Source organism: Myotis davidii, unplaced genomic scaffold (assembly GCF_000327345.1).
Source record: "Myotis davidii unplaced genomic scaffold, ASM32734v1 scaffold497, whole genome shotgun sequence".
Classification (NCBI taxonomy): domain Eukaryota; kingdom Metazoa; phylum Chordata; class Mammalia; order Chiroptera; family Vespertilionidae; genus Myotis; species Myotis davidii.
In genome coordinates, this window is record NW_006288434.1 from 4,811,837 (window position 1) to 4,831,796 (window position 19,960).

At 35.7% G+C, this 19,960-nt stretch overlaps 1 protein-coding gene across 1 annotated transcript in view; it reads right to left on the reverse strand.

Moving 5' to 3' along the window:
* The window catches only part of VPS13B (vacuolar protein sorting 13 homolog B (yeast)), a 624,807-nt gene that overhangs the window by 396,226 nt on the left and 208,621 nt on the right, over window positions 1-19,960 (reverse strand). The window contains exons 19-20 of the mRNA XM_006760303.2: window positions 6,023-6,132; window positions 1,982-2,129 (exon numbers count right to left, since the gene is read on the reverse strand). Of these exons, the coding sequence (XP_006760366.1) occupies window positions 1,982-2,129; window positions 6,023-6,132 (258 nt within the window). The remainder of the gene's footprint in view (window positions 1-1,981; window positions 2,130-6,022; window positions 6,133-19,960) is intronic.

Below are 19,960 nucleotides of genomic sequence, written 5' to 3' on the forward strand. Positions count from 1 at the left end.
TGATCTTTATAGGGCTTTCTGTAAATACCAGTTAAAGAGATGGTAACCAAAGGAAAAAATATCTAAACCTATATTAAAAACTTATTGCAAGTTACAAATAATCTTCCTATGATAGAAAAAATAAGCATCAGCATTTTTATCAATTGATAAAGTAAATCTCAACAGAGTAAATGCTTGTGGATACTGAGAGATGAAAAACTAAAAATTCTACAAAATACACATAACATCACATTTTAGGAAAGTAATAGAGCACAGAATAATAATAGTTGTGTATAAAACTCCACAAAAATGTATATTAGCATATTTATTGTTGCTGTCAAATATGAAAATACTAACTTCTCCTCTTAACCACAAATGATCATTTGAACTTCCTTATGTACACAATCATATTTTAAATTTCTCAAAAGCAGAAATTATATCTTAGTAATATGTCTATCCTCAATATCACTTACAACAGAGTCTTGCCCTTTACAGACATTTAATAGGGGGTTTTGATTTATTGAAAATATAAAACTTTTTTCAATACAATTGGCAATATGAGTTATCCTATATAATAAAAGGGTAATATGCAAATTGACCCTAATGGCAGAATGACTAGTCTCTATAACATGCACTGACCACCAAAGGGCAGATGCTTAATGCAGGAGTTAACCCCTGGTGGTCAGTGTGCTCCCACAGGGAGAGCTCTGCTCAGCCACAAGCCGTGCTAACAGCTGGGAGTGCAGTTGCAGTGGCAGGAGCCTCTCCCACTCCTTGGCAGCACTAAGGATGTCTGACTGTGACTTAGGCCTGTTTAACTGCCAGCTTAGGCCTGATCCCCCGGGGAGTGGGCCTAAGCTGACAGGTGGACATCCCTCGAGGGCTCCTGGGCTTCCAGAGGGAAGTCTGACTGCCAGCTTAGGCCCAATCCCTGCGGAGTGGGCATCCCCTGAGGGGTCCTGGACTGTTACAGAGCACAGGCCAGGCTGAGAGATACCGCCCCTCTCCCTGAGTGCACAAATTTTCATGCACTGGGCCTCTAGTATGAAATAAAGCTGAATATCTAAGAAAAAAATCACCTGAAGAGAGAATGGCCCATCATTACAAATATTAGAAGTTAAAGATAAAATGCCAATTAAAATTAAATCATAAAATACTGTGAATTTTTTTCTTCACAATAAAGGAAATAAAATAAAATGTTTTATGGAAGAAAGTTTATGTTTTATATTTGCATGGACATTCAGTGGTTCTCAACCTGTGGGTCGCGACCATCGGAAAATACATATAGCATATCAGATATTTACATTACAATTCATAATAGTAGCAAAATTACAGTTATGAAGTAGCACCAAAAATTATTTTATGGTTGGGGGTCACCACAACATGAGGAACTGTATTAAAGGGCCGTGGCATTGGGAAGGTTGAGAACCACTGGTAGCTCAAGAAGTAAGAGAAGGGGGAGGAAAGAAAATTGAGATGTACTGTCATTTGCAAGAATTAACATTAAGAAGGAACATACTATTGGGAGACAATTCTACAGGATCTCTTATGTTTTTTGCATGTCTCAAAAGTAGAGAGAGTGAGTGCCTTTGACCCCAATTGTGTTTTCAAGGATATCTGAACAGCATGTAGCCTCAGAAGACAGAACTATTATCCTCTTTCTAAACACTGGACAAGTTTACTTACAGTCTGGCAAGGTACATATAGTGCCTTCTTCTAGAAAAAACAGCAAGCATGCTTTTCTACCCATTAGGTTCCCTCTATTGAGGGCTTTCCTCCTGTAATGTATATAGGTATTACACCTATGGAAAATGGACTAGGAGAGGGACACAAGAAAATGCTAAAACTCCGGTTACTGCTAATGCTGTAAATAACAAAGTCCTTTGTCTCCAGTCCAGGAGTCTCATGCCTCTGGTCAACATTCATGAAACTGTGGCCCAGATAATTTGGTAATTCAGAGGTTGGGTAAGATCACAGAACCTTTAGAATTATGGACACATACCTGTTACTGTTTTTGTTTTTATAGGACTGCTGGCGTACTCAGAGGCCTGATATGACTGCTGCTTTGCCAAGGGCGCACTTCCAACAGATGCCTCATCCTCTTTCCTTCTGCTAATTGGCATAACAAGAGGAACAGCAATCACAGGCTGCTGGAAAGAGTCAAATGAAAAACTGAATTACAATTACGTACTAACGCATAAGCAGTGAAAGTTTAACAAGGCATTGCTGAGGAAAGGCCTTTACAACTTGGGGCTGAGATTTATATTTTGTCAATTCGTCAATCCAACAACCAATTTCCGTCACCCTTTCTCTTCAGGTCTCCCCCCAACCCCCTCTCTCTCTCTCACACACACACTGAATGACACTGTAAATTACGCCCAGCTGGTGTGGCTCAGCGGTTGAGCGCCAACCTATGAACCAGGAGGTCACAGTTCAATTCTTGGTCAGGGCACATGCCCGGGTTGCAGGCTTGATCCCCAGTGAGAGGCGTGCAGGAGGCAGCCAATCAATAATTCTCTCAACCTTATGTTTCTATCTCTCGCTCCCTCTCCCTTCCTCTCTGAAATCAATAAAATATATATTTTAAAAAATTATAAATTACAATCCTGTGTGAAATCTTGAAAATAATTGTAAATTTTAGTAGAAAGTATAAAGGTAAAATAGTAAGAGCAATTCAAAACTAAAACTAGCTTTGAAAATTAATGTTAGATCACCCCAATAAATTCAATAAATATAAAAAGAAAATTAATGTTAGTAGAAAATTAAAGGTTATTTTTAAAAATGATATTTTAGAGCCATATTCTATAAATTGATTAGGTAAATTTTAATATGGACAGTCCAATATTTTCTGAGAATTGCTGAAAGTCTATTTTGTCTGACAACGTGATATCCACAGCATATTTAGAAAGCATAGAAAAATATCTATGGTTAGAGAAAGCTGGAAAACATTATGATCCTATATTGAATGCATGAGTGCTGAGCTGAACAATAAAGCAGCTGTTTCATCTTTATTCACTGAAATAAAGTCTGATGTTACCGCAGATGACGCCCAATACAATCTTGTCAGATTTTTGGCAAAAAAAAAAGCATAGGTATTTTTATGTTTGCTGCAGGATCAAAGATCGATGTCGAACTGGGTGGAAAACAATAATCAAATGTTGGGTTTTAGCCACAAACTGAGAAGGAAATTGCAGCTTGGGAAACAACAGATGATAACTGTAATACAGCTGCATCAAATGGTGAATCTGGAGGGGGCCAGCCAGGTTGCCATGGAGTCTAACGTTACCCTCAACATCACCCACCGGGGGCAGACAGACCCAACTCATAGGACTGAATATTATTTAGAATATGAATAAACATTTCAATGACAACATAGGTATATTACAAAGCTATATCATATAATTGATCAAGTTATAAGCTACAGGGAAAAGCAAATTATTTTACAAGTTGTTACTTAGTTTGAGTAAAAGGATAAGAAGTTAATAATGAGAAAATGAAAATATTGTGTGGGAAGCATCACAATGTAGAGTACCTGCTGTTATAGTAAATATTAAGTCAAAATATTTTATACAAATATAAATAGGAAATACTATTTAAGACCTAGGTGAGAAATGCTCAGCATAATGTAAGTACTGATTCAGTTAGGTTCTCTTATCTATAAAATAAGGGGGTGGAGAAACCCATTTTATGCTCTAACATTTAATAATTCCATGAGCTCTTGACTTTCTTAGCCATGATTTACAATCCTGGAATATAACCAAGAATTCTTACAATCAAAATCTATATATATATGCCTAAGCAACTGAAGGACCGTTCAACCTTTCGACCGTTCAACCGGTAGCTATGACGCGCACTGACCACCGGGGGCAGACACTCAATGCACAGGCATGAAAACATGGAACAGACTGATGAATCTCAGAGGGAAGGGGGGAGGGGAGAGGGCAGAAAGAGATTAACCAAAGATCTTATATGCATAGCAGAGGCCCGGTGCACAGACTCATGCACCTGTGGGGTCCCTCAGCCTGGCCTGCAGGGATCAGGCCGAAACTGGCAGTCTGACATCCCCCGAGGGGTCCCGGATTGCAAGAGGGCTTAGACCAGGCCGAGGGAACTCACCGGTGCACACATCCATGCACCAAACCTCTAGTACCTAATAAATAATTAGAGAAAAATATATGCTGCATAGTGTGTTACTAATTCAAGCATAACAGGTAAAGGATGTGATTAATGAAAGCCATAGTATTGGCAATGCTCAATAAACAAACAATAATCTTTCTTTCATTGGCTGAAACTCTGGGAGCATTTTCACATAGGTAAAAATACAATAAAAGGCCAAACAAAAAACTTTGGCTCTTATAAGCTTTCTACACACCAAAATTCCAAATGCCTACAATGGCATCCAACAGACCCTCCATAAACATCTGCTGAATGATTGCTAATATAGGTGCCATACGTCAGACATGAAGAGATACCGTATGAAGAATAAGATATGTGATTCCCTCTACTTTTCTGGAAATATGGCTACCCCAGTCAAAAATATCAAAATAAGCAGTAGCCATCTCCCATTCTCTGCTTACTTCTTCTACCTTCTGGTACTAAGTATTTCCCCAAATGTCAGCTGATTTGTCCTATTCTTGCCCCATCAATACCCCATCATCCCAAAAGACTTAAAGCCTTTCATCACTCTTCCTATAAAATGTCCCTTTAATTTATTATTAATTTAATAAATGTAAAAACACAGGAAATAACAAAGAATAAAATAGCATCCATATTTTCAATATAACCAATAATTACTACCTATTAACATTTTATATTGGCTTCTTAAAAAGAAGGGGGGGAGATAGAAAATGTTAAAATAAAGGTAAAATCTCTTCTCACTGCAAACCAATAGCCCATTCCTTCCAGGTAGGGGAGGCCGGGGGAAGGTCAATGGGAAAAAAAAGGAGACATATGTACTACTATTTGTAATACTTTAAACAATAAAATAAAATTTAAAAAAGAATAAAAAAATAATAATTTCCAATAAACTATAAAAAGCTCTAGAGGGAGAGATATTTTCAACCATGACTTTTATATCTTAACCCAGGTATCTAGTATACTGTCTCAAAGTCTGGAACTATTTGAAAAAAAAAGAATGGCATGGGGGAGAGAGGCAAAAGTTTCAAATGAAATTAGAACAAAGGGAAAAAAAACATTTAAAATATGCTCCTTGATATATAAGTTGTACTTTTTAGTGAATTTTTATATTCTTATGTAATTCTAAAAATGTACATTTTTTCTCCTACAAACTAGGTTTAAGTTATTTAAGAAAAAAAGATATAAAGGTATTCCAAGTAGAATATTACAAAACTACAATGAAGTCAATGGGAAATGCAATTAAATATTGTATAAATTTGACCTTAAATTCTAAGTTCTGTCATTTACTGGATTTGTGACAATAGGTAAGAAAGTGTAAATAAGCATTAATTTCTTCATCTTTAAAATGGGAATAAAACCCATCTGTCAGAATTACACTTAAGTATCATGACATGGAAAATTATACTTAAGTATTCTAGAAACCACAGTTAGCTACTATTTACTTTTTAATTTATATCCTTTTAAACAAACACATATTCCAACTTTTTTGCACCAACTATCCTAATCCCAGGGTTAGGCGCCCAATGCATGTGGGTTAATAAAACTACGGATTAAGAAGAAATATCAAAATAACAAAAAGGAAAATTAACACTAAGAAATGTTTATGTATTTAACACTCTGAGAACGAACATGTAGGCACTATGAGGAAAAACAGGACAGTAAAATAGGATGACCTACCTCAGCTAGCCTCTGTCATGTATCTGCTTTACAAGCAATTGTACAGAAAACACCTTTAATTATCAATGAAACTCTATTTTAAAGAATAGAAATGCTTAAAAGGGGTAGAATGGGAGACAGAAGAATTCTGCCAAGTCCATAAATGAAATCAATAGAAGAAATACCATATATAACTCTAATAAATGATAAAAAAAGATTATTCATTGAGAAAACTATAAAAATTTCTCACCTGCTGCATATGCCGACTGGTTCGTTTCTGAGGCTGATAAATGAGCCAGGTGTATAAGACTGGATCAATATTAACTGCTAGTCCTTGTACACTACAAAGCAGAACCGCACCTAAAAAGCAAGATGTAAAAATTGTTATAATTCCTTATAAAAAATAATAAGCGTGACATCACTTCACCCTGATTAGGATAAATATGATTAAAAAGACAAAGAGCAACTGGTGACAAACCCTCAGACATTGCTGGAGGAAAAGTAAAAATGGCACAAATGCTTTGAAAAACATTTTGATGTATTTTCTCCAAAAGCAGTTACCATATGACACAACAATTCTATTCCTAGATATACCGTATACTAGTACCAAGAGAACTGAAATCGTGTGTCCATGCAAAACTTTGTACATTAATATTCATAGCAGCATTAATCATAATAATTTAAAAAGTGGGAACAACACAAGTGTGCATGAATTATTGAATGGATAAACAAAATGTGGCAACGTGATACAATGGAAAAGTATTTATCCATAAAAATGAATGCTGCGTGCTAAAACACAGAAAAACCTTAAAGACCATGAAAAAAGCCAGCCACAGAAAATCACATACTGCATGATCCCATTTATATGAAATGGCCAGAACTGGCAAATCCTTACAGACAAAAAAGATTAGTGACTGTCAGAACCAAGAGTAAGGAAGAATGAGAAATAACTGCTAATAGATACACGGTTTTTCTAGGAGTAATGAAAATGTTCTGCAATTAGCAAATGGTGATTGTTATAAAACCTTGCAAAAACAGGGTGGGGCAAAAGTAGAATTACAGTTGTTTGTATGAAAAAATAATACAATAATTAATAAATAATACAAGCATAAACTCTGTGCTTCATGTACTCACAATTGTAAACCTACTTTTGCCCCACCCTGTATGCTAAGAATCACTACATTATGTGCTTCAAGGAATTTTATGGAAGTGAATCATCTCATTAAAAGTGCATTTGTCTTGGACAGGTGCCCTGGCAGCCTCCCAGCAGGTCCAAAAGGGGCCCTAGAAGCTGAGAGGCATAGCAGAGCTTGGCGTGACCAAGAAGAAAAAGAAAAAGGACAAAGACACTGTGAAACTGCTGGTGATCAGGGGAAGGAGCAAAAAGGACAGAGAAGTGGCATGGCCTGGACAAGCGGACCCTGGCCCAGGCAGCCTTCGAAAAGACGCAGAGGAGGCAGCAAATGGAAATGACTGAAGAAAGCCTCCAAAACCCACAAGCAAAGAGTGGAGGAATTTACTAGACACCTGGAGGCACTCTGGGTGCACTGGACATCCCCAAAGTCCGCAGGCCGAAGTCCCCTCCATCCCTGCGGCTGGGGTATGGAGTACACCAAGGGACACAAAAGGCCATGTTTGGTGCCTTTGGTATTTTCTAGAAATGTTGTTTTACACCCCCTTGTGCCTTCTGTGAAGGCAGCGCTTTTCAAAGGAGTGTGCCCTCATTCTGGAACTTGGTGAGAGTAAGACCATCCTTTTATTCTGGTTTCTCAGTAGCAATGAAGATGAACTTTTTCAGTTTGGATTGGAAATTATTGAGAGCTTACCCAAAGGTTAAGGTTATTTCTGGTGCATCTAACTCATGTGGACAGCCGCCAGCTCTCTCTGCCTGGAGGAAACTGCCCTGAGGGGAGGAGAAGCTGCAAGTGCAGCCTCCTGTCCAGAGAGAAAAACCACCAGAGCAAGGATGGCATGAACGCCTCGCCCCTTTCTGAGCTGAGCTGGTGGCTGGCATGCAGCCTGTTCCCCCAATATCCCATTCCAGACAAGTCAAGTGGGTATTGCCAGGGAAGACACTGCCAGTCAAGCACTGTGTTCTCTGTAATGGAACCCAGACACTGCCTGCCTCAATAGCGTCACCCGTGGGCTCCGGGCAGCCTGCATATCCATTCAGAGTTGACACATACATGGAACCTGCTTGGCATTTCCAGCCTAAGGGACTAGGGCAGAGCCCCAGTGCAGACAGACGTGGGTGCAGTCTAAGGGGAAGCCCAGGTTCCAGTGCTGGAGTGCCAGGATGTTTGTGGCCCTGCATGTCCCTGCCTATGAGGCTGCATATGCTATTTTGACATAAGTCTGGGGTGGGGTGTGGGGGGGAGATATTCAGAAGAGAAAAAATCTAAGTGTTGGGTTTGCGGCTGTCTTATGTGAACTGCAGAAAAAAGCAAAAACAGTTACTAAATTTTAAAAAGTACATCTGTCTTTAAAAAATAATAAGCTTAATATTTTTAGGCAAACACCAATTTCTATATTGGCCGTGAGAATGGAATATTATCTCCTTTTTTGTTTACCTTACAAAACTAATTCAGGAAGTGAAAGGAAGCATAATTATAATCACTCAATAAATCATTGTACATTACAGCTTTAACTCTTCAGAAGCAGAGAAAGGGAGCTGCCTAGATGAAATACAGGCTAACATTCTGACGTCATACACAAGGCTGAGGTGCAACAAGTTGTAATTCAATCCTACCAACTAAATATTTTTATCCCTCTCTGATAAAAATTAGCTCAGACAGAACTTAACTAAAGCAGAATATCCCATTTTTAATTTATGTATTAGTTATATAGGTTCATAAATAAGGTTTTGCATTTCTACATGTTTTTACATAAAAATATTAGCACCACAATAATGTATAAAATATGAAAGAAGGCGTATTTGTCAGTTTTGCCCTGAACTTTATCTATCTCCAGCATCTAGAAAAGTACCTGCCACAAGGTAGGGGCTGAAAAAAGTCAGGATAAATGCTAGATAGGTTAGACGGGGAAAGCCCATTTGTTCTAAAATACTGCAGATTATTTAAACAATCAGTATTAGTGAAATTAGAATCAATACTGAGTCCTATGAGAAATGAAGCACACAGAGCTGGAAATAGGATGGAGGACAGGGAGCAAGAGAAATCTCCCCTTTTTCAAAGCTTTGCACAGAATTTTCAAACAGGCAAATTTGCCGTGTATGCTCCTGTTCCACCTTACAGTGCTACTTCTCCCAAGGACCCAGAGTCAGTGCAGATTCCTCAGCAGCATGCTGAGACAGCACAGGCAAGTCCCCCATTCACGTACCAATGCATGTGCTGCTGAGTAACGGTTCACTCAAATACATGTCAGGAAAAAAATGATGGGAGAAGCAAAACACAAGGTGATTGCAAAAGGGGACCCATAAATGAAGTCAATTGGAAAATACAATTCAATATACTTTTTTTCTGTAATAGAATGCAAATTCTTCCTGAGGACCTAAATTCTTCTATTTCTCAAATATCAGTAGTATACATTACAAGGTTTAAAAATGCTATGTTATATCAAGGGGACATAAAACAGGACTTTCCCAAAGTGATATCCAGTGTTCAAACAATTCTAGCAACTTAACTACACCTGAGACTGTCATCCCCAAGTAGTAAGGAAAACGCAGTATTATGGTATGCAGCGGGAGTTCTTTTGAATACTGCCTTTGTTTTACTACAACTCATTTTCTCAAAAAATATTATTAGGTGAGAAATAGAATTCGCCTCCAAATCTGAAAACTAAAAAAAATGTGGCAGAGTGGGGAGAAAATCATGAGAAAAAAAAATTTTAAAGCTTTTAATTAAAAAAATTAGCTGAACACATTTATTTTATTTTATTTTTCTTTTTTTTTGAATCACACAAGGCGTTTATTGAGAAGGCCAGTCAACCAAGAAGACAGGGCACTTACAAACATTCAAATCCTGTCTTCCCAGTCAGGCATACGGGGCAGGGTTATGAAGGGAAGAGGCTAGGGGGGAGGCAGCCCTGCAGTCAAACAATTCTAGCAACTTAACTACACCTGAGACTGTCATCCCCAAGTAGTAAGGAAAACGCAGTATTATGGTATGCAGCGGGAGTTCTTTTGAATACTGCCTTTGTTTTACTACAACTCATTTTCTCAAAAAATATTATTAGGTGAGAAATTGAATTCGCCTCCAAATCTGAAAACTAAAAAAAATGTGGCAGAGTGGGGAGAAAATCATGAGAAAAAAAAAATTTTAAAGCTTTTAATTAAAAAAATTAGCTGAACACATTTAAATGAACAACCTGCCTTCTGCTCCCCACACCTTCTGCCCGTGACCTCACACAGGCCCTGTTTTTACACTAATCACCCAAACTTATATTTTCTTCTCTGGATTGTTTGATACTATTCTCACAGCACATCACCTCTTTGCCCCCTCAAACTGCTGTGTTACAAGACTGAGGGAGGTGCTAGCATACCGCCAGCAGTCTTGCAGACAAGCAAACCGAACCTCAGGCCCCTCGCCTCCTGTTTCTGTGAGGTAGTGGTCTCCTCCTCCTTCACATGATGTGCCACTATATTTTGCATTTATACTTTGGTATTACACTCTTGTAGACTTGCTCTTTTATAAATGACATGTAAATAGTTTTCCACTCCCCTCCCTTCTCCAATGGTTATGGTGTTTCTCTCTCTTTCTTGTTTTCGGTCCAGTACATTTTGTTTCGGTGTATGACTCTGTATTTTGAATCCACATCTCTCCTCTCTAGTATTTTTTAAATAAACGTTTACATTAGAAAAAAATAAAAATGAATAAATAAATGAACAATTTAAGAAATTTATTTAAATTCAAGTATAATTCAATCTTAAAGATTAAAACACTTTTCTAAAATCCAAATAGAGAAATGAAATTACAATTAGATTTAAATTATTATGGACTGCTTCCTATCACACAAAGCCACTGTAATAAAACTTTACAATTAGTATTGGCATAAATATAAAAACCAACACAAATAACATATAATTAACAATAACGAATGTGGTCCACCAAGAGAAAGAATAATAACAAGGAAGAAAACAATGGGATCCAGAAGACAAGGGATCCAACACAGGAGGAAAATGATGGGAATCCCCAGGATGGCAACAGTGAATTAGTGACAGGTACACGGAAAACTTAACAAACACAACTATTAAATACAGGAAAAACCAATGTTAAAAAGGCAAGGATAACCATTTACAGGATACAACATTACTGTGACATAAGTAATATTTGTAGGCAGAACTAAGTAAATTCTAACAAAAATGACGTACTGGATTAATCAAACCTATGATATAGTAGTGAGACCATGGGTGTGTAAGAGAGATGTATGATGGATGCTAAATAGGGTGAAAGTTGGCCAATTATTATTCCCCACAGTAAGACTTCAAGTAAATAGTGCTCTAAAATGAACAATTAAGAAAGAGCAACAAAAGCCATGTTATTTTAAAAATACGTAAATAAACACAAAAATAATTACTGAAAAGAGTTGAAACTAGTTACCTTTTGAAAAGGGAACATTATAAAACAGGTACACTTGCCATGAGAAAGAACTGGGAAGAAGAGAAATAGAAGTAGAGGAGCCTTAGAATGTCTTGCTGAGAAATATCCTACTAACCACCGTAAAAAAAATAAATAAATAAATAAATAAAATTTTCTTTGAAAGAAAACTCTCATACATTGTCATGTAACAGCACAAATTAATATCTGTGAATAGTACTCATAACACAAAATCAGCATGAGAGCAAAAAAAAAAAAACAACAAAAACAAACAACACATTTAGTTAGACCTTTAAGTACTGGAGATATCTGAATACAGAACATAAAACAGCTGTTTAAAATACAAAAAAGTATGGATTCATAAAGAGGAGCAGACAATGATAATGTAGCAAACAACATATTTTAAAGAAAAATGGAAATTACAGAAAGACTGATATAATTGAAGTAAAAACCTCACTAGATGGGTTTAACAGCAGATTAAATATAGTTGAAGAAAAAATAGTGAAATGCAAGAAACACAAGGTAATTTAAAATAATGCATCTGAGATAGAAAAAAAATGAAAAGAAAAGTAGTAAAATGATGTTAAGAGACATGAGGACTCAGTAAGAAGATCAAACATATATCTAATTAGATTTCAGAGGGAGCTACTAAAGAATGGGTAAAAGGCAATATTGTTAAAAAGATAACAGCTGAGAATTTTACAAAACTGCTGAAACGTAGTAAGCCTCAAACCCAAGAAACCCAATGAATTCAAATAGGATGAGTAAAAGTAGACCTATATTAGACAAACAGAAAAGAAGCTACAAAACACTGAAGAAAAAAAGATCAGAAACGCATCCCAAATAGAGGAAAAAAACAGATTATATGAGGATTAAAAAAAGCAAATAATCGCCTTGACCGGTTTGGCTCAGTAGATAGAGCGTCGGCCTATGGACTGAAGGGTCCCAAGTTCCATTCCGGTCAAGGGCACATGCCTGGATTGCAGGCTCAGTTCCCAATAGGGGGTGTGCAGGAGGCAGCCAATCAATGATTCTCTCTCATCATTGATGTTTCTCTCTCTCCCTCTCTGAAATCAATAAAAATATATTTTTTAAAAAAAGCAAATAATCAACTTTTTAGCAAACAATGATATTCATTACATGATTTTACCTCAAAACTTATATATGTTATATATGTTCTTTTAAATCTATCAAATGTTATATTTAAAAGATGTTAATGGGAAAAATTTAAATTGATTTTTGAAAATAAATATATCAAGTTTTATTCTCTCTACTATCATCCATCTCAATTATTAAGCCACATATAAACTTATTTATGATGAAAAATACATAAAAATCCTATACAAACAAATGAGTATATATATATTTAAAAGTATTCAAGCTGCTAAAGACAAAAGTAAATTAAGAAATTAGACATTCTCCATATTAGGCAAGTTATTTTAAAAGTCTTTTCAGATATGCCAGAAACTAAATGTGCTGAGTAAATTTTTAAAAACTTTCTCAATAAATTATTTGCACACCTTTTCAATTAAAATTTTAGAGAAAGGAAAAGAAAAGCAAATGTGAAAATATTTTCACAAGAAAAATTAATCTTGAAAGTCTCATTTATTTTATTATAATGAACATTTAAAAAAGAACTTCACCAGTAAATGTTCATATAAGTTATATGATTATATTATACCAAAAAATGCCCAAATGACTCCACCACGCTTGAACTTCATGAATGCTACATAGCTGATAAAACAGAATAATCATTAATTTAACATCAATTTATTTGAAATTATATTTAGAGGTAATGTTCTGTTAAATCTAAAGAGATATTTTCATATTATACTCAATTTACAAGATACAGCCTTTAAAAATAACACAAAAGCTCTAACATATAAGTGTGCAGACAATTAGTCTGATACTGAGTTGACTCAGAACAGATCCCCCATAAATCACTAAAATTTGGCAATATATTACTCTGTTTAATTTTAGCCTGGGAGACAACTAATGAGAAAAGTGTGCTTTACTTCTCTGCTCACTGCCAAAATGGTTCACTTATCCACATTCCACTCAGGCCTCACCAATTAGTTAAACCAAGGCACCACAGCCATTTTTAGTTACGTCCTAAAAGCTAAAAAATGAGAACAAAAGTAAGAGACAGAGACCAAAGTTGCAGAGCATTAATATTACACATACATTCTTCTTATCAGCTACAGAAACCTTGTCAACCAATGATACTGTCTTGTAAAATACCAACTAATAAATTGTTAAAAGTACCTGGCATTTATCTTGAACAAATGAACGAGACAAAAAACAAACAAACAAAAAACACAGACAATAATTTAAATCTAAGTTTAAAACTTATTATTTTTCTATTATGCTGCTATAGCAAAGTAAGAACTTCTTTAGATCTGTATAGCTCTTAAGAAAGTATTTGCTAATCTTACTTCTAAGAATAATTTCAAGAATTCTGGCTAGACAGTTCAGTAAACAAAAAAGGAAGGCTCGATACTTCAAAAACAAGGGAGGGTAATAAAGTCAAGACGAGTAATCACAGTCTAAGAAATGACAGAGCAGGTGTGAGCTACCGACTACTAGCAACTTTATCCAAGGTAATTGTCAAATTTAATGTAAATGAAACCAGAATTTTAGGTATGTGTGTATGGTAGCTCATGTTGCTTACTAACAATTTCCCTTCCCTTAGGACACAGAGAATCATAAGAGAACTCTATTCTATCATAACAATAAGAATCACCCATACAACCTATCAAAGCTTTTCAACATTCATCAGACAGCAGTTCCAAAGAAACCTAATTTAAAAAAAACAAATCTATAAAAGTGAAAGGCCCCGTAGCAGAGAAAAGGAATAAATATCAGCTGTCATTCTTGGCACACAGAAGGAGAAGAAAGCTGACAAGAAGAAAACAACTGAACTTTTAACAAATATTTAAATGTTTGGGGTTGGCATCACAATTTCGAATCTCTGACAATCCAAGACAGAGGGGAGTCCACCCACCTGCCATCACTTTTCAACAAGCCTCCAGCAAACCCTCTTAAGACTGATGGGTGGGATGGGATGGGATGGGACGGAAGATGAGAAAGATCCCACCAAGATGCAGGTCTGTGGAGCTTTAATAAAGTCTGAGGGCAAAGAACTAAGAGAAATCCCGCAGGCACTCTGAACTTTTCGGTGGGCATCAAGCAGGGCAATCTATGACTAGGAAAGAGAAGAGGCCCATGTACGAACAGGTGAACAAGGCTTGCTGAAGTCGGAGGGGTAGGTCAGGAGACCTGAGAGAAATCACAAACCATACCAAAGAAACATTCTGATCCTGCTCTCAAACAAAATAAAGCCTGCAGTAAATCTAAGCAAAGCAAGACCTGGACACAGCTCAACTACAGGATAGAAAACAAAGCCCAGAACCAACGCAACCATACCATTAACATGACAGAAAGAGGCTTGTCCTTTTGGAGGGCATAAACCTTATTTACTAGTAAGTAGGCTCTATTATTCCTTTTACACATAATGGTTGCCATTCAATTTTCAAAAATTATGAAACACACTGTACAACAAGAAGAAATGACTTATTACCAAAAACAAGAACAGTCACTAGCACTAGTCCCAAAGGTAGGGGGTGTGCAGATACCAGAATTACCAAACAGGGACCTTAAAACAACTATGGTCCTTTAAGAACACAGTGAAAACATGCACAAACTGAAGGGTAATTGCAGCAGACAGACTAAGAAATAGTAAAAAGAGCCAAATGGAAATATTAGAATTTTAAAAATACAGTATCAGAGGTGAAGAATTATTTCAAAAATTCTTTCCAAAACTGAAGAATGGTATCAACTGACAGATCAAAAAAGCTTAGCAAACCCCAAAAATAAATAAAAGAAAAACCAGATCTACACACATAATGATCAAACTACAAAAAATCAAAAGGAAAATATTTGAAATCACTCCAAGAAAAAAAGACAATACATATAAGGTAACCATGGGAAGGATAATGTGTCATGAGAAACAAGGGTGGCTAGAAAGTAATGGAATGATATTTTTAAAGTGCTGAAAAAAGAAAAGACAACCTAGATTTCTATATCCATTGAAAGTAGTCTTAAAAATTATGACAAAAAGGGCCTCTGTCGTAGTGGCACAGGTAGAGCAGCTTGATTGCTCTGCGTGCAGAATTGACATCAAGATATTTAGGAAGCATAATTTTTTGGTACTTGGGCAGCTGGTGATAATTGGTCCTGGCAACCCCCAAAAAAATTTAAGACAAAATAAGAACAAAACAATTTGTCTCCAAAAGACTTGCATTACTAGAAATGATTAGTAAAGTGCTAGGCTGAAAGAAATTTATACCATATAGAAGCTCAATTCTAGAAAAGGAGTGAAGGATACCAGAAAGAGTAAATATGTTGGTATATAAAGAAAACCTCTTAAAAATATTCTATATATATACAGTTGCAATTATATACACATAGACCTCTTTAAGTCTCTTTAAAAACACTCAACTTTTTAAGGTAGAAATAACAATGCAATGTGGAGTTCATGCAGTACCCATAAGTAAAATATATACCCATTGAGCACAAAGAACAGGATGGTGGTAACTGGAAGTAAAATTATATAACAGGGCACTTATTTTATTTTTCAGCTTATCCTAGATTCCCTCTCTGCCCTCTGACTTGCCAATGATCCTTTTAAGTTCAATTCAAACCATATTAAAATATTAATATCTATGTACATGTGTACTTCTTTCTTTCCATCTATCTAACTTCTCTGCACACCCTTGATTCAAATTAGCCATTAAGACTTCCTACACAGACCTTCTCATTCTCTGGCCCACTGCAATACTAAGTATCTACACTAATAAAAGAGAAAAATGGTAATTGGCGTACGACGCTACCCTTTTCATTGGCTAATCAGGTCTATATGCAAATTAACTGCCAACTAAGATTGGCAGTTAACTGCCAACAAAGATTGGCAGTTAACTGCCAACAAGATGGCGGTTAATTTGCATATGTAGGCACAATGCAGGGAGGCGAAAGGGAAAGCAGGAAGAAGCCCCCTGCCACTGACAGTGATCAGAAACCCAGGGGGGAGCTAAGAGACGGACGCCTCAGCCAGAGGCCTCAGGCCTGGTCAAGGGGCCAATCCTGCGATTGGAGGGTGATGGGGGTCAATGCCTGAGGGCTCCCAGTATGTGAGAGGGGGCAGGCTGGGCTGAGGGACACTCCCTCCCCGACCCCCGCCCCCAAACCCAGTGCACGAATTTCGTGCACCAGGCCCCTAGTTTATTATAAGAGCTCATTTTAGCCACTGACAATTAAAACTTCTCAGTTGAGAATAGGATGGCAGAGGAGGTTATGAGTGCTTTAGGAAACTACCAAATGTGTGAAATAGTAACACATCCTACTGCTTTACAACACTGAGCATCCATCTGTGCTCCTGGCCATGAATTCAAAGGGAGTCAACTCATCCGGGTTGCATGTTTTTCTCCAGTCCAGTTCAGGAACAGAGAAAGCAGAAGAATTTGATTTTATCAAGATTGTGTTTGTTTCTTTTATTTTTCCAGCTGTTGTTTTCCATTTTTCTCCCCAGTACAAATTCAAGTTAATAATTGGTCTCCTATCTGATGACTTGTGTGTCTTATTCTCAATTGGCACAGAATACACAACTGAGATTTAATGGTAACCTCAACCCAGAAGAGTCAATAATTAATACTTTGTAATGTTTTCTAAGTTTTATTCTCCAACTTTATGTTCATCATGACATAAAATACTAAAATCATAAAGGTAATTATAGACAGCTTTGACAATAAAAAGCAAAGAACTTCTAGATGATAAAAGATAGCATAAACAAAATTAAAGGCAAAAGAAAAACTAGGAGAAAATACTAGAAAATTCATAAAAAAGATAATATTCACAACAAAAGACCTCCTAAAAATTACTAAGAAAAAAATACATACAACCAAACAGAAAAAATGGGCAAAGAATATAAATAAACAAACCACAAAATAAATAGAACTGGCCTTCACTAGTAGCCAAAAAAAAATTCAAGGTTAAACAATAATTTTTCAGTGACAGATTATCATGAGTTTAAATGAGTGAAATTCTATTACTGATAAAGTTCTGAAGGATGAAGCAAATTCATGTTCTGCTAAAAGAAATGGAAATTGGTAAAGTCTTTTCAAAGGCCACTTGGGAATTACCTATTAAAATTTTAAATGTACACACTCACTGATTCAGCTATTTTAGTTCTTGGACTCCTATAATAATACCTTAGATGCTATCTAAATTATATACATGCACAAAGATGCTCATCTGTAGCTTTATAGTAACAAAAATATGTGAGTAACATCAATATCCAGAGTCAAATTATGATAATTTATTTAAGGGAACACCATTCAGCCAGCTATTAAATGATGAAGCATGGATGTATGTAATGACACAAAAATAAGTGCAGAATAGTACATTTAAAGTGAAAAAAAAGGTGCAAACACAAGAGTATTTCACAGAAATTTCAGGTATTATATATGTATGTATTTAAACATAAGATATGCTTATATTTAATATACACACATACTTAAAGATAATATAGTGATATGTCTGAATGTATGTGGGTGAATACACATAGGATATACTATAGAAAAAGATGAACTGCAAGTACAAACCATGATGTATACAAACCACGGTAGAACAAGCATACCACTTAATAATTCAAATATATTATTATATTACTTACACTCTAAAACCCAGAAACTACATCACCATTTTTATGATCAATTTTGAATTTCAATGAAACCTTTGGTTCATGGAAGAAACAAAAGCAAAACCTCGATTCACTACAAGTAAAACAATTCAGAAAATTAAATTGATTAAGAATCTTCAGTCACCTACAGTAAATATTACCTAGTTTTTAAATTCTATGGACCAGTAAAGATTGGAAAAGATCCTTTCAAAATCATGACTAACTGGGAGGCAAAGTACACATTTTGATTTAAAAATCCTTGAATACTAAAATTTTTATTAATAATAATAAATCTTAACTTGGAAATTAAAAGCAAAGCTCTTTTGATCAAGACCAGACAAGCATGTATTTTTTGATAGTTAACATCATTAATTCTCATTTCATCTAGGATCTCGTGTAATAAATCAGAGGATAGATTTCTAGCATTCCTAAGTAAGGATTCTGCCATCCATCAGTCATCCTCTCCAGCCAAGTAATCTCTTTCAATTTTTCTGAAATTAAGGCAGCTGTTTTTATATAAGAACCGTTGGATCACCATTTCCAGACATAAACAAAAATGTTTAGAAAATTGCTCTCCTGCAAGTATCAAACCAACAAAACAAAATCCCCAATATATATCTTTTTCACTAAGTAACTTGAAACGAAAATGATTTCTTCTCCTAATTTGTATTGCATTTTGGAGAAAAAAAAACTCATGGCTGAGACCAAAAACAAATATGCACAATTACTTTAGCCAACCTATCATTTTCCAAAAGTACTACTTAATGATTATCTAGATTCTTATTCTACTTATACCATATAGAACACCGTAAAGAATAGCAGGTCTCTGAAACATGCAAAAGCTTTATTCTACCTGACCCAGTTTTCACATCTTCCCTCTGTAACACAGGCATAGAACACTATAAGATACATGTAAAATTTGTCACATGGAAAAAACTAAATGACACTGAATAGACACTTCTCCAGAGAGGACATACTTATGGACAGGACGATGCTTCAACCAACCAAGGCCAACAGACATGAAAATGTCCCAAGGTCACTAATCATCAGAGAGATGTAAATAATATAAAATATTTGAAATAATCCAGATCTCAAAAAAATGAGGAACGGTTAAGAAAACTTTGATGTGTACAAGTGACAAAATATTTTAATCTTTAAAATGGTGTTTTGAAGACTCTGATAATGGGAAATTCCTTATGATATAAACAGATTTTCTAAATATAATTTAATATAAGATAAAATAAATACCAGGGGAAAAAACTGGAAGAATATATGTTTAAAAATTTAAATGGTATGTTTTGGGTGATGGATTAATCTTTTATATGCTTTATAGATATTTTTAACTTTCCAAATTATACTAAATAAAATATAATTACTTTTATAATAAAAACCTAAGAAACAACACATGTAACTATATAAAGATGTAATGTGTTTAGGTGATAAACCGGATTATGTTATTCCTCTGTTTAAATATTGCCTACCCAACCTCTTCACATTAAATCAAAACTTCTTATAGCCCATAAAGCCATGCCCATCTGACTCTCACCTCTCTTTGCCATCACTCCTCCAGCACTCTCCCCGGTGATTATACTACAGCTAGCCTTGAACACCTCAAATTCTTTGCTGTCCCTTCAGTCACCTATCTGTCATGCCACACAGAGGCCTGTCTCTGACTACCCTGTCAAACCAGTTTTTTTTTACTCTATTTTTTATCACAGTATTTTTGTCTCCTACTATTTAACATCACGATTGCATAATTTTTTTATTTACTTAATATCTACCTCCTCAGATGAAACCATCTCTAGTGTGTGTGTGTGTGTGTGTGTGTGTGTGTGTAGGGTGTCCCAAAATTCATGCAAGAAGTAATTTTGATAAAAAAACACAGGTTTATAATTAA